General features: G+C 37.5%; 2 protein-coding genes across 2 annotated transcripts; both read left to right on the top strand.

The window, feature by feature from the left end:
- The first annotated feature begins 3,256 nt into the window (after positions 1–3,256).
- LOC104235510 (uncharacterized) lies at positions 3,257–8,307 on the top strand. The gene is made up of 2 exons (XM_009789297.2): positions 3,257–4,220; positions 4,472–8,307. Exon 2 carries the CDS (start codon positions 5,391–5,393, stop codon positions 6,435–6,437), a length of 1,047 nt encoding a protein of 348 aa, XP_009787599.1. The 5' UTR covers positions 3,257–4,220; positions 4,472–5,390; the 3' UTR covers positions 6,438–8,307.
- A 347-nt stretch (positions 8,308–8,654) lies between these two features.
- On the top strand, positions 8,655–12,114 carry LOC104235511 (protein REGULATOR OF FATTY ACID COMPOSITION 3, chloroplastic). The gene is made up of 5 exons (XM_009789299.2): positions 8,655–9,150; positions 9,627–9,681; positions 9,761–9,817; positions 11,135–11,212; positions 11,579–12,114. Exons 1-5 carry the CDS (start codon positions 8,869–8,871, stop codon positions 12,031–12,033), a joined length of 927 nt encoding a protein of 308 aa, XP_009787601.1. The 5' UTR covers positions 8,655–8,868; the 3' UTR covers positions 12,034–12,114.
- The last annotated feature ends 4,135 nt before the right edge of the window (positions 12,115–16,249 follow it).

Below are 16,249 nucleotides of genomic sequence, written 5' to 3'. Positions count from 1 at the left end.
GACAGCCTTCTTAAATGGAGATTTGGAGGAAGAAATTTACATGGAACAACCTGAAGAGTTTGTAGTTCCAAGTAAAGAAAAGAAGGTATGTAGACTTGTTAAGTCCCTCTACGGACTAAAACAAGCACCCAAACAATGGCATGCGAAATTTGACCAAACAATGTTGTCAAATGGTTTTAAGATAAATGAATGTGATAAATGTGTGTACATTAAAAATGTTCCAAATCACATAGTCATTGTTTGCCTATATGTGGATGATATGCTGATAATGAGTAATAACATTGCCAACATAAATGCTACTAAGCGTATGCTAACTAGCAAGTTTGATATGAAGGACTTGGGAATTGCGGATTTAATTCTGGGGATTAAGATCCAAAAGACTCCTCAAGGTCTGGCATTGTCACAATCTCATTATATTAAGACAGTACTTGAAAAATTCAAGCACTTAGGCTTTAAAGTTGCAAAGACTCCAATTGACGTGAATCTTGCATTAGCAAAGAACAAAGGCCAAAGCATATCACAATTGGATTATGCTCGTGTGTTGGGATGCTTAATGTACATCATGAATTGTACACGACCAGATATAGCTTGTGCTATAAGTAAACTGAGTCGATACACGAGCAATCCAGGTCAATCTCACTGGATGGCAATGAAACGAGTTTTGGGATATTTAGAACATACCCAAAACGTTGATTTACACTACAGTAAATATCCTGCGGTGATTGAAGGATATTGTGATGCAAATTAGATCACCGGTTCAACTGATTCGAAGTCCACAAGTGGATATGTATTCACTATTGGTGGAGGAGCGGTATCTTGGAAGTCGTCCAAACAAACATGTATTGCCTGCTGTACAATGGAGGCTGAGTTCATAGCCTTAGATAAGCCAGTGAAGAAGCTGAATGGCTCCGGAATTTCTTGGAAGACATTCCATTTTGGCCCAAACAGTTAGCACCAATATGCATACATTGTGATAGCCAAGCAGCAATTGGAAGGGCTGGGAGCGTTATGTATAATGGTAAATCTCGTCATATACGACGAAGACATAAAACCGTTAGACAACTACTCTCTAGAGGAATTATCACGATTGGCTATGTAAGGTCAAGTGATAATGTGTCGGATCCACTTACAAAAGGCTTAACTAGAGAGGTAGTTGAGAAATCATCGAGGGAATGGGACTATGGCCAAGAACAAGTCATTGTGGCGGTAACTCTACCTAGAAGACTGGAGATCCCAAGATCTAGGTTTAAGGAGATCAAACAAAGTCATTAATGACGGTTCAACATTGTCAACAAAAATTTTGATCCATTCTCGTGATGAGACAATGTTCAGTACCAAGGATAAAACATTAAGGCTTTTTAATGATTTCTAAATTTGATACAGGGTATATCAAATAGTGTATCTACGGGATGCCACGTTTAGGAATCACCTATGTAAGTGTGAAGTGTTAGCCGCTTCAAGGAGAATTTTGCAAGGCCAATTCTCTACGCACTTATGAAACCAGGCAGTGTTCATGGCTGAAACGAACACAACAATGAGAACCAAAGACGGTTAAGGGATTGATTGTGTGACTTATGGTTGTCTAGGTATACACTAAAGTTCGACGGTTCAAAGATATCAAATCTACCGATTGACCGAGTATATCCGACATAAGTTCACTACGGAAAGTTCAAAGGGAAACCTACTTATCCAGATGCAATTAATCCTTGCTTGCAAATCACACAAGTTTTTCATGCATACTTCCGTGATATAGCCATTCCCCATTCATGTGGGGGATTGTTGAGTTTCTTTTTAATATAGAAATATATTAAAAAGAGGGTGAATGAGAAATGGAGGGAAATGAAAATTTTGAGTAAAATTTTAAGTTTCCCTCTCCTTTTAATGAGACATTGTCCCTCATTGGTAGATGAAAAGGAGTTTGGTAGATTTATATACAAATGCAGTTCATGTAACTCTTAAAGAGTTAGGAAGAAGGCAAGCCTCGCACCGTTGTCATCGCTCGCTCGGCTCGGCTACGGCTACGGCTTCGGCTTCGGCTTCGGATTCGGATTCGGATTCGGATTTGGATTTGGTCAAATGATTGATTGATTAATTTTTTGCACCAAATTTATTTGTTAATAGTAAATATTAACCTAATAATATCCGTGTTTGTAACGGATGTATTCCAAATCCGTGGATCTGTTCCAGCAACAAGTGCTCATTCCACCATACATAATGCTCCATTATAACAGATTGGTGCTACATCCACCATGAAAAAAGTGCTCCACTAAATGAGTGGAATTGCACTATAAATAGATGGTGAGCAAATTGTTGAAACACACAGAAAAAACGGACAGAAAACAGAAAGCAACGAGCAATCTGATTTCCTCTTCTGTTATCGCTCAACATTGGCTATAAATTGCATTTTCTTCCTCTCAGAATTTCCATTCGACTTCTGAGTTCTCCTCCTTTCTTGTGCATTGCTTTAAACTACAAACAAAGCAACCGTAAGTGTGATTTGCTGCCGAACTTTGTGTTCGCTGAAACACTGGGGTTTGAAGTACCGCTACACCAGTGTGTAATTCGTTCTATCCTGGGAGGAAATAATCCATAACCTTGGGTACTAGGAGGGGATTAAATTCCTTAAGAAAACACTGTGAATTCAGTGAGCTCGAATTAATTACTGTTTCATTTATATTTACGTTTATATGCTAACGTTCTTTTCTCCAGAATTATTATTTACAAATAGAGTCTTAATAACAAAGACAACTAGTAAAGGGAAGAAAAAACAGCACAAGGAAGTCTCTAATATCCCGAGCATTGGAGTACAAACAAGAAGACCCTCTCTAAAAATACCAATTAGCTATGAATGCTCTCATCTGGAATATAAGATCAGTGAATATGATGGGTGCTTTTGAAAGGCTCACAACAATGCATAGACAACATCATTTTAGATTTGTTGGAATAATGGAGCCAAAGCAACAACAAAGGAAATTGGAGAGCTATTGAAGGAAAATTGGCTTTGCTCAAGCAGTAGTGAACGTGTCTAACAAAATATGGGCCTTCATTGATGAAGATTATGAAGTTACTGTGTTATTTGTTATGGAACAGCAGCTAACCCTAAAATTAGTAGACATAGAGAATCACATGGAGCTAATTATTACTCTTGTATATGCCAAATGTGACTCCATTGAAAGGATCGAGTTATGGGACACACTTTATGCACTTGCCTCTGATATTACTGTTCCATGGATGGGGGGGGGGGGGGGGACTTCAATGTGATATGGATGAGGAGGAAAAGTTTGGGTGTCTCCCAGTATTATTGAACAAGAGAGATGATTTCAGACGCTATGTTAATACATGCAATTTACATGATCTGGGCTTTAAAGGCAGCATCTTCACATGATGGAATGGTGGAGCGGAAGAAGACTGTATATTCAAAGGGCTAGATCGTGTGCTGGCTAATATGGAGTTTCAAAATCTATTTCCAGGAGTGGAGGTCACACACTTATCAAAAATTGGTTTTGATCACAGTCCACTCTTAATCACTTGTGATCCAAATTTTACTCCAATCAAGAAGCAATTCCGCTTCCTCAATTTTTGGACAGAACATGCCTCATTTCTTGATGTTGTAAAGCAAAATTGGCATGCTGATTTTTGTGCCAACTCTTTTACCATCTTCAATCACAAATTGAAGAAACTAAAGAAGGCCTTATCGTGTTGGAGTAAAGCTACATTTGGTGATATTTTTCAAAAAATTGCAATCCTAGAGGAGGTAGTATTGGTGCATGAAGCTCAGTTTGAACAACATCCTACCAGAATCAATAGACAATGACTTCACAAAGTGCAGGTAGAGCTTATTCAATTTTTAAATTTGAAGGAAAAGTTCTGGAAGCAGAAGGCAGGTATGGCATGGTTCAAAGATGGTGATCGCAACACAAAGCTGTTCCATAATCATGTGAAAGGAAGAAGGAGAAGACTACAATTAAAAAGGATCCAAAACTCTGAAGGTAATTGGATCGAAGGCAATGAGCAGCTAGTAGAAGAGGCCTTCAAGTTCTTCCAAGATCAATTTCGAGAAGATATAATTCCTACTTTTTTTGGGATCATTGATCATGTGCACAGTATGGTTAGTATGGAACAGAATCAGGATCTTGTGAAGCAACCTTCAAAAGAAGAAGTCAAGAATGCAGTTTTTGGCCTCAATGGGGATAGTGCAGGAGGACCAGATGGATTCACAGGTAAATTTACTGTTGGGATATCATAGGCGATGATGTTTATAGCATGGTGCGAGATTTTTTCAATAGGCAAGAGTTACCTAAGTTTATTACTCATACAAACTTAGTTCTTTTACCAAAGAAAAAGGAAGTGAATACCTTCTCAGATATGAGACCTATAAGTCCCATCAATTTTGTCAATAAGGTATTTTCTAGGGTGATTCATAAAAGGCTTGCTCCTTTGTTGACTTCTCTCATTTCGGATGAACAAGCAGGTTTTGTTAAAGGAAGAAGCATTGCGGAGAATGTGTTGTTGACGCAGGAAATAATTACGACATTAGATTGAGAACAAGGGCAGGCCCTAATGTGGTGATCAAATTAGACATGACGAAAGCTTATGATAGGCTTTCTTGGATCTTTATCTCGAAGGTTTTGAGGAAGATGGGTTTTTGTGAAAGATTCATAGGGATTGTATTTAGTATAATATCAAATAAAGATTCATAGGGATTGTATTTATTATCAGCAGTGAATCCACCTTCTTGTGTTATTAACAAATTACACAAACTGTTTGCTCGGTTCTTTTGGAGTAGTACAGTTGGAGGTAAATATAGACATTGGTCTTCCTGGGATAATCTATACACCTTGTGAAGAAGGAGGGGTTGATTTTAGATCACTTCACGATGTCTCTAAAGCTCTATTTTGTAAATTATGGTGGAATTTTAGAACTAAGCAACCTTATGGAGTAGCTTCATGAGTCAAAAATATTATAAGAAGATGAATGCTTTGGTAGTGCCTTGGAGAGCTGGCTCTCATGTGTGGAGGAAAATGCTGGTGTAGAGATGAGATAGAACACTATATCATTTGGCAACCAAGAATGGGTTCCTCCTTATTCTGGTTTGACAATTGGATAGGCCTAGGAGCTTTATAGTTTGCTACTCCTCCGGATTTCTATTGTGATGAAGATGTACAAATGTAAGGGATGTGATTGTTGATGGAAGGTGGGATGAAGAGAGGCTTATGCAAATTCTGCCTCATGACATGGCAATGCATATTGTTGAAAACATTAAACCTCCAGTGCAATACAATGAGCTTGATCGACCTTACTGGAGCTTGGAATAGAGGGGTGATTTCAGTGTAAAGTCTGCATGGGAATGTGTAAGGAGGAGAAAGGACACCAACATTACATTTAGAAACATGTGGGTGAACGAGCTTCCTTTTAAGATTGCATTTTTCATGTGGAAGATTTGGAAAGGCAAACTGCCTTTGGATGATTACTTCAGGAGACTTGGTTATTTCATGCCCTCAAAATGTTGGTGCTGTTCCAATCCGGATGAGGAAACCACAACTCATGTATTTTTCAGATCCTATGCTGCTCGTACAACGTGGTCCTACTTTCTTACTAATTCAGGAATTGCTGTGCAAGGGTTGTCATTGCAGCAGGCTATACTCAAGTGTTGGACATTGCAAGTACTTCCAAGAATTAAACCTATATTTCAAGCCTTGACATCTATCATTTTATGGGAGCTATGGAAGAGATGTAATAGCTACAAACATGTGGATTCTGTATCTGTTAGTCGAGTCATTTATCAGATATCATCTACTCTCCAAGCATTAGTGAAAGTAAGGAAGCCAAGCATTAAAAATGTTCCACATAAGTGGCCTGACTTACTAAAAATGCTTGAACATTACACACCTAGTCTGAAAGTGACAAAGGTGTTATGGGAGTTACCTAATCCAGGTTGGGTAAAGGTCAATACAGATGGGGTATCGAGGGGTAACCCTGGTAGGAGCTCGATTGGATTTGTCATCAGAGATGAAGAAGGAGATGTTAAATATGCTCTAGGCAAAGAGACACTGGAAGTGACCAATTCTGTAGCTGAAGCTATTGCTATTGCTATTGCTGAGGCGTTAAAGTACTGTGTGGAGCATGGATATACACATATTTTGCTGCAGACAAACTCCATGATGTTGAAAAATGTAATAGAAGGAAAATGTAGTGCACCATGGTCAGTGATAGAATATGTGGAGGAAATTAAGGAGATTATTCAGAGATGGAATGTTTCTGTTTTGCACATTATGAGGGAAGGCAACCAACTAGCAGATCATTTAGCAAATTATGCTCTTGATGTTGGAGGCATAGAAGCACATAACTTTGAACAGTTGGAGGTACAAGGTAGAAAGATAGTAAATAGTGATAAATTTCAATGCCCATACTTAAGAATAAGAGTTGCAAGGAGTTAGAAGGTAAGAAGGAAACAAGGTGGAGTATGCAGGAGGAGATGATTGCAGTCACTACACTTGATCACCATGCTCAAATTCCTGAGGAGGAGAGCATGGTGACACTGTTTTATACTAACATAGTGTTCTTTTTTGCAGGAGATGTTACTGTGTCCATGTCCTACTCTTTGAATAACTTCTATGTGGTGGTATTAGTACTTGGTACTCATTCCACGGGAAAAGAAGATGGGGTAGGCACAAACATGGAAGCAAGGAGGTTTATCAAGAGACTAGGGACATGAATTGATATGTTGATCTCTCAAAAATCTGAGATTAACCTAAAATACCCTAGTGCTCTACTTCTCAATTGGAATACTACCAGTAATCACATCACACTAGACACACCAGATGCATTCATTTGCCGGAAAGAAAATGCAAGCTACTGCCCAGTTTTTTTATAAAGAGGACATGTGCACATACAGGTTTCTTCGAGGGGAATGGATATTAAGGATGCATTATGGAGTCAAACTTCAACGTATATCATTAACATAACATCTCAACATAGAATTCATACAATGTTTGACAGAGATCATGCTGGGAAACAAACAACATATACAGGGAGCCATGCAAACATCAAGGCAAAACACTTTGATTCACATGGAGATCACACAAAAAATCACTATATTCAAATCCATACGGAAGAAATCATGGTGATCAGTTTTTACTCTAACGTGGTTTTCTTTTTTGCAGGAGACGATATTGTATCTCTGCCCTATTTTTTGAGGAACTCCTAGTTGGTGATATTAGTATACATAATATGATGGGTTGGTTTAGATTGATCCTAACCGAATGATGATGAATTACTTCTATTTAATAGAATATTCAATACTCATTCCACTGGGAGGAAATCAAAGATAGGCATAAGCATAGAAGCAAGGATAATTTGGAGGACAGTACATATTCTTGCCATGAGCTGGAGGTGGAGTTTTTCCACTATACATCTCTATGTCCTAGTTCCTAAAATTCACAACAGTAGCTATCATTTAGAGCTACAAGGTAGGGACAATCAAGTTGGTAATTATAAGAGAAGGCTGCCCAGAATTTTCAAGCATCACACTATGGCAGACATGTACTTTTGGCAATCAAAAACGAGACCAGTAGATGGGTTGAGGAGTCAGTACACAATTGTTTTCTATACACCTACAATCCATATTGAGGATCATGCAAAGATATCATCAATGTGCTGCTGGAAAGCGTATGCATTCGTCATGAAAAATGGAACGCTAAATGATGTCAAGTACTGCTGCACAGAGGAAAAATTGTAGGTGCGTGGGATTTGGCTGTGTTCTATCACATTGCAGGCATGCCACTGGATCATAAACGATATGAGGAAGATGTAATGCTGAGAAGTTGGATTGATAAAGATGAAAACAAACCAGACATGAAGCTAGAAAAACAATGGCATATAAAGGCAGGGTACTTTGCGATAGGAAATACTATTCAATGTGTGGACGATCACAGGTTAGATATACTCCAGAAAGTAGGAGAAGCAGGTCGGCATGAAGGATATGATGATCGAGGGATATTGAACTGGACAGTACAATGCTGGACAAATATGGAACAAAATGATCACTTCACTAGGCAAAGAAGATCACAATACTGGGCAATCGAGTATTTATTTATCATGACATTATTAGGGCTAGTTTTTATTCATGAACTATTATGCATACATAGATTTCTTTACAAAGTATTATCTATTTCAAAATGTACTACCTTAGTTGAGTACATCCTACTCAATTTAGGTAATAGGACCTATGTTTTTACATTTGGTATGACTCTACATCACATTGTTTTATTTTTATTTAGATATATATAAAACCTAGCCCTAGACACTTGACTGGTGAATTATTACAAAACAATAATAATAATACTAATACGATTTGGGCAAAAGATAAATGAACATAAAAGAAAAAAAAAGAAGAAAATGAGAAAAAAGAAAAGAAGGAAAAAAGGAAAGAAGCAAAGAAATAAAAAAGGAAAGAAGCAAAGAAATAAAAAAGAAAAGAAGAAAAAGACGAAATTTCCCACAAAAGCTATTATGGATAGGAATTTTAATTAGTTTGATGGGTAGAAAAGTAAATACATAGACAAGAATAAATAATTTTATTTTATGGGTAATTGTGTCATTAACCCCTAATTACCCCTAATTATAAATGCAAATTTGCCTTGCAATGTGTTGCATTTTCATCTTGCACTGCCGGGTTCAGATGTCATCAAAAACCCTTCTCACGTCTTCGCTTCTTTTTTATTCGCCGATATTACTCCCGTCCAAGATAAAAGAAAAAGGATTTAAAAAAGAAGAAAGATGAATTAAAAGTGTCATATAGATAAATCTGGTGTTTGTTTAATTCCTGAAAACCCTATCCTCTCTACGATTGTTTTCTTATCACAAAAAATGGATTCCCTTCTTCTTACATCTTCCCCTGATATCGGAAATTTGCTCAGCTCTTCCTCTCCTTTCTCTAAATATTATCCTTCCATTTCTTCAGCAAATGGGCACTCTTCTTTCTTCCTATATTTTCTCCACAAGAACCCCTTCCTATATAAACTTAGGACCTCTGTTGTTTCTTCAGCATCAAACAACAACAAGAAAAAGAAGAAATCTGATTCCCATAGTTTTGTTCCTAAACCCGATGAAGCCACTGGTCCTTTTCCTGAAGCTGTGCTCCTTAGAGAGGTTATATTGTATATTTATTCTAGTTTTAATTTACACCTATATGTAATTTTGGTTTGTTTGTCCGGAATTCTGAACAATCTTTGAGCCTCACCCATTTCAAAACTGTTACTTATTTCCTTAAAAAGATTGAGACAAAAAGAATAAAAATATGGAAAAGATTGAATTTTTATTGGGGTTACTGCAGTGGGGACTAGTTTGTGGTAATGGTTGCACATGTTTTAATTTTTCTTGCTTATATGTATGAATTTTTATGTAATTTGAACCCTTTGAATATTGCAATTTATTCAATTTTTCAGAGGAAAACGAATTGAGAACGCTTTCAAACATATTACGATTTCCTTAAAAAATTTGAAAAAAAAAAACAATAATGATAATCTTAGTGGGTACACCAGTGAAAACAATAAGTCCAATTTTCTTTTGCTTATGTATATGAGTTTTGATTTGATTTGAATTCTTTCACTTTTAAAATTTTGCAGAGGAAGGTCCAAGAGGACGGTAGACTTCTACCTGAGTTTGCAGATGCTGAAGAGAGTAAATCATTGACATGTTGCTCATTGATATCTTATTATGTGAATACTTTTGATTACTAAACTTAGGGTCTAATTTGCAGAGGAACTTTTTGAGGCTCTAAATCTGCAGCTGGAGAGTGATCTGAATGTGGAACAGAGTAAGTATGAGCTTCATATGCTTAAATTATAGATAGTAGCTGGATATGTTGTCTTCTTTTCTTTCTGCATTTCTTCTTCTAGGAAGGATGGTGGAAGCAAAGGATCCATACAAGGGATACCAAATAGTTGTGATTAACGCTTAATTGTTAAGTGTGAGTTTGGACAACCTTCTACTTTTAGTGAGCAGTATCTTTATGAAACTGTCCAAATATATATAGATGATTCATACCACTACTTCCAATTACTTCTGAATTTGAAACTTATTTGATTGATTGATAGAATATAGGACGAAAGGTATGTTGTGAATTAGCATTTTGGATTCCGTGCAACATGGTGCGAGGTGATCTAAGAAATATTGGGGAGAGGTGATCGGGCAGGACATGGCGCGACTTAGAATTACTGAGGACATGACCCTTGACAAGGAATTGTGGAGGTCGAGCATTAAGGTTGTAGGTTAGGGGGAAGTTGTGAATATTTCTACGGTGCACCAGAGTGAGACTAGCCGGTTAGGATTCAGTTCTAGGATGCTAGTGGTTATCTACTGATGTAGGGCTTTATCTACTAGTTATTATTGTACTTTGCATTTATTTCCTATTTCTTATATTGCTGTTATTTTATTATGATTCTATTGATGGTACTAATATATCGTCTCTTGTTGCCTTCTTGAGCCGATGGTCTCCTGGAAACAACCTCTCTGTCCCTCGGGGTAGGGGTAAGGTCTGCGTACATATTACCCTCCCCAGACCCCACTTGTGGGATTACACTGGCCGTTGTTGTTGTTGTTGTTGTTGATTCTGTGCAACATGTCATCTGCACAATAATATCTGTGTTGCTTGTTAGTGCAAGTAGAAGGAGATGCTTTAGATTGTCTTGTGACATTTGCTCGTGAAATACCACTCTTGTCATATCCTCCACCACCATGCTTACGCCTAGTCCCTCGTTCTGTGGTATCAGATCGAGGTCTGTTTTTCCACCAATGGCCAATGCTTTAATGTTTTGTTTCTTCCAACTATCTATGAGCTTCGGGGATCTGTCACCTACTTTTCTGGAAGACTCAGCTGAAAGATTATAGGCCACCCTCTTTATAATTGACAAGTTGACACCACATTCTTGGTCGTTGGAAGCTAAAATATAAGATTGTATCTGATTAAAGTAGCTTACCCCTGAATTCTTGCCAATATTGTTTGTACATGTTGATTAACTCACTTATGGAATTGAAAGAGTGCAGCAAAATTAGCTAGAAATCTATTGTTATGTCTCCATTCTTTTCCTATCAATTTATAGTTGAAATGATCTATTGACTTCCCTGTGTGCAGTGAGACACTATGAAGTGGTATATTTGATTCATGAGGATCGTGCAGACGAGGTCGAGAGTGTGAACACGAAAGTTCAAGGTTAGCCGTCCCTTTTTCATATATCAACCATCTATTTGTTCTACAAAAGTTCGGATTTTGCTGTGTGGTGTCAAATGTGATAGTGTGTTACCAAGTTCTTTTGTTAAACTTATATAACACGTCATTCCCTTTTGGAAAGAGATGAGAATGGTGAAAATCATTTCAAAACCTAGTATTTCAAAAGTGGTTCCAATCTACCACATGATGCAACAACCACAGTTCTGCTCTCTTGATCCCCTATTCTCTAAAAAATTGATAGCTTTTAGTTTCCTAAACATCATCACTTTTTCCCTGTGATTTACGTTTCTGTTTTCTACATGGTCACTAAAATAACCTGAAACTTCTGACATTTTTATAAACATGCAGAATTTTTGAAAGAGAAGAAAGGGAAGTTGTGGAGATTCAGTGACTGGGGTATGCGTAGACTGGCATACAAGATTCAGAAAGCATCACGAGCTCATTACATTTTGATGAATTTTGAGTTGGAAGCCAAATGGATTAACGATTTCAAGAGCATGCTTGACAAAGATGAGAGAGTGATACGACATCTAGTGATGAAGCAGGACAAGGCAGAAACAGAGGATTGTCCTCCTCCTCCTGAGTTCCATACCTTGCGTGCTGGTACGGATGATGAAAATGAAGAGGACATGGATGATTTTGATGACTATGAGGAAGACGATTTGGAGGGTGAGGATGACATTGATGATGATACTGATGGTGTTATTCTCGTGGATGTTGACGATAATGTAGATGGTAGGGACAGTAGAAACATTCAGCAAATTAATACACACAAGATAGGACAAAGGAAAGTGAGTGTGTGAAAATTAGTTAGTACTTATTTTGCTCACTATCTTGGAATTTTGATTACTTATAATTTTATCGTTAGATTATAGTTTTCTAAAGTTGGTTCTTGGTTTTTACGAGGCAACCCTTCTCGCTTGCCTTTTTTTTTGAACCTGTCCAGCTAAAGGAGACTTTGATAATCCATCCTATAATACCATGGTCCATGTTCATATAGTGGCTCAATGCTCTACGTGAATCCACTGTTCAAACATATCACACCAAAGTTGTACAATTAAGACCACAGTGTTGGCGGTTCTCAATATGGGTTTGTTCTATTTATCGTATTGGAGGTTATTGTCACGCTCCAAAATGTATTGCTACGTGGCTAGCAACTAGTACTACCAACTTGCACCGAGTGAACCATTGAAGTATAAAGCAAACCCAATTTGTTCGTCAAAATAGCACGGTATAGCTAGTTTTCGGATTGGTCAATCGAAAATAGCCACCGTTTACGAAGTCAATGAAAAATAGCCACTATTTTACTGCAACAGAGACCGATCCTATACGGGAGTTCAGTGCATCTGTGTACGAACTCCAGCATATTATGCTGGACCGATATACTTTGCTGACTCCTGTATAATATACGGGAGACTGGAGCACCGGTGCTCCAAACTCCAGTATATTATACTGGACATTTATACTTGCTGGAACTCCCGTATATTATGCTGGAGTTCTAGTGTACTTATGCTGGAACTCCAACATATTATGCTGGAGTTCCAGCATAGTTATCCTGGAACTCCCGTATAATATACTGGAGTTCAGGCATACTTATGCTGGAACTCCAGTATAATATACGGGCGTATTTTTCGGGTTTTGAACAGTGTTTCCGCTCAGATTTATCTTTACATGAAAAGTTGCTAAATTTCGATTACTTTTGAGACTGTGGCTATTTTTGAATGACCAGTTGTAAATCTGACTATTTTTAAATTTCTCCCAATTTGTTCTCATATATTTCAACTCTTTTAATTAGTGACAATATTAAATGATACAGGTGAGGTGTTCTTCATTTGATTTAGAGTATCGAAACATAATTCCATTAAATAAGAATAAGGGAAGGGGACGCCGAGCAGGCATACCTTGAAGTCGCCGTAAAGCAGCTAATAGATGATCTTTAACGACCGGCACGAGCAAACATACTTGGATCCGCACAAAAATGTGCAGAAGCGTAGTATGAGTATACTACAACGGTACCCAGTAAATATCAAGCCTAACCTCAGTAGAGTAGTGACGAGGCCAGGCCAAGACACCTACTAGTATATAAATAAATAGTATGAAAATGTTATAAGGATAAATAATGGAAAGCGGAGAAGTATTGATACGAAACAGTTAATAGAATGAAGTATGCCGAAATTGTAAGCACGTAAATAATACAAAGAAATCAGTTAAAGAGAACCACGATGATCATATACAGACAATCAACTGACAAAAACAAGGTAGAATAAAACAACAAGAATCACACGAGGTACCACCTCGTGTACAATATGAATCACCACTGAGGTACCGCCTCGTATATATGTATCAAGAATCACAACCGAGGTACTGCCTAGTATTCACAAATAAAAATATCAATCATAATATTTTCTTATGCCGATGCGTGAGCCTTACATTTGAAACAGGTTTTGAAAACAGTTTTTTCGAAATGCTACACACACTTTAGTCCATCTTATGATGCCGCGTGGATTCACGTAGTTCCCCTACAAGCAACACGCACATAAGTTCTACCTTAACCACCGCATGCACATCAATAATACATCACAATAACAACTCGCATCACAAGTGCCCATATATCACAACTTGCCAACAATCAACAATATTAATATTTTCACAATAATAGCCCACAGCGCCACCACAACGTGCACAGGAATATCAACAATAGCAATAAATGTAAAACTCTCAACAAGAAAGATATCTTAACAATTATCAACTTCGCTTCAAAATGATACGACTTCTACAACTTCAACACCAATAACCTAACAATAAGAAAGATAACATGTAACTACGAACAAAATACAAATAACTCACAATGGAAGGAATAACATGACTTCAAATGAGAATAATAACAACGAAAGAGATAACTAGTAACAATGAATTCAATAATAAAAATTAACAATGAAAAAGATAACACGTACAATGACTTCAAGATATGATAATGAACAATGAAAGAGATGACATGTATCTAATAAAGGCAACAAGTTCAACCAAGGCATGAAAGCAATTTACCAAGCAGGATGTAGAACAAGTGTTAAACAAGTCAATTAAGGAAGGCAAGGATAGATTAACACAAACAAGAATAGATTGACTATGAGAATTTAGAACATAATATGTCATTTCAATTAAAGCATGGAAATAGTCTAAGTAGCCTAAACCTGTCAAATACCACGTACAACTCTTATACCCACTTGTCACCTTGTGTACACGACTTTGACATAACACAAATGAATCAATCAATACCAATCCTAAGGGATAGTTCCCCCACACAAAGTTAGGCAAGATAGTTACCTTAACTAGGATACTTCAACACTCGGAAATAGTTTTCCCTTAAAATTCGTCTCCACACGGCTCAAATCTAACTAAAATCGACTTACTATCATCAAACAATATTAGGGAAATCAATTACAATAGAAAAATCTATGATCTTTACACTTTTTCTAAAAAGCCAACAAAGTTAACTCGGGGCCCGCCTGGTCAAAACCGGGGTCCAATGGTAGATTCCGACTACTCATGACCCCACAAATTCATATATGCGATTAGCTTCAAAATCCGAGTCCAAATCGACTCTCAAAACTTAATTTCTTATTTTCCAAAAACTTGATAAAGTTTCACTTTGATTCACATTATTTTGATGTTAAAATCTAAGATATATTGATGGAATATGATTAAAAATGGATTAGAATCACTTACCCAAAGTTTGTAGATGAAATTCCTCTCTCCAAATCGCCTCCTACCGAGTCTGCGGTTCAAAAATTAGAGAATGTTTTTAAAAATCCTGTCTCCAACCTTTTTAGCAGTTGTAGATGTTGCATTTGTGATAAAGGGCTCACAATTGGGGAACAGGGCTCGCATTTGCGAACCCTGATAGCCTCAAAAATTATCTCAATTGCGATAGAGGCTTTGCAATTGCGAAGCGGGACCTAACAGGGAAAAATTGTTCACAATTACGAACATAGCCAAAATCCTATTGCCTTCGCAAATGTGAAGGGGAAGTCGCATTTGCCACATCTTCCCTTTTACCATCACCTTCGCAATCACGAGGGTGGTGCTCACAATTGCGATAACTAAGCACCAACACACCAGCAGTTCATTTTAAGTTCAAAACCATTCCGATACATGTCCGGAACTTCTCCGAGCCCTCGGGGTTCCAAACCAAACATCTACACAAGTATAAAAATATCATACTAACTCGCTTGCACGATCAAAACACAAAAATAACATCTAAAACTATGAATTGAACTCTAAAACGCATGAATTTCAAACTAAGGTTCAAAATTTCTAGAATTACAACTAAATGTCAGAATCATATCAAATCAATTCCAAATGACATCAAATTTTGCAGGCAAGTTCCAAATACAATTACGGACCTATTCCAAGTACCAAAATCAAATTTAGAGCTCGATGGCTAAAAGTCAACCTAAAGTCAAACCTTTCAACTTCAAATTGCCAAATTTCGGCAAATCAACACAAATCAACCTACGGACTTCCGAAATCAACTTCGGGCATACGTCCATGTCTGAAATCATGATAAGAAGCTATGAGAGACATCAAAACATAGTTCTGAGGTCGTTTTCACAAAAGTTAAAGTTGGGTCAACATTTCTATTTTAAACTTCTAAGTCAAGAATCAAAGAGTCTGAATCCACCCGAAAGCTTCCCGGAATAAAACTAACGAACCCCGCAAGTCATAAAATCATAAACACACATGTGTGAAGCATAAAAAGAGGTAACGCGGTGTAATTACCCAAAACAACTGACCGGGTTCTTAAATTCTCCCCCTCTTAAAGCAAACGTTCGTCCTCAAACGTGCATAAGTACATACCTGAAGTGGTGAATAGATGAGGGTAATGACTCCTCATGTCGTGCTTAGTCTCCTAGGTCGCCTCTCGACAGGATGAACCCTCCATTGAACCTTTACTGAATCAACGCTCTTTTCTCTCAACTTCCGGACCTGTCTGTCCAAGATAGCCATAGGCTCCTCAAT

The sequence above is a fragment of the Nicotiana sylvestris genome, chromosome 9 (genome assembly GCF_000393655.2).
Source record: "Nicotiana sylvestris chromosome 9, ASM39365v2, whole genome shotgun sequence".
NCBI classification, from domain to species: domain Eukaryota; kingdom Viridiplantae; phylum Streptophyta; class Magnoliopsida; order Solanales; family Solanaceae; genus Nicotiana; species Nicotiana sylvestris.
The sequence above is the reverse complement of the archived record's forward strand: the minus strand, read 5'-3'. Positions and strand labels throughout refer to the sequence as shown.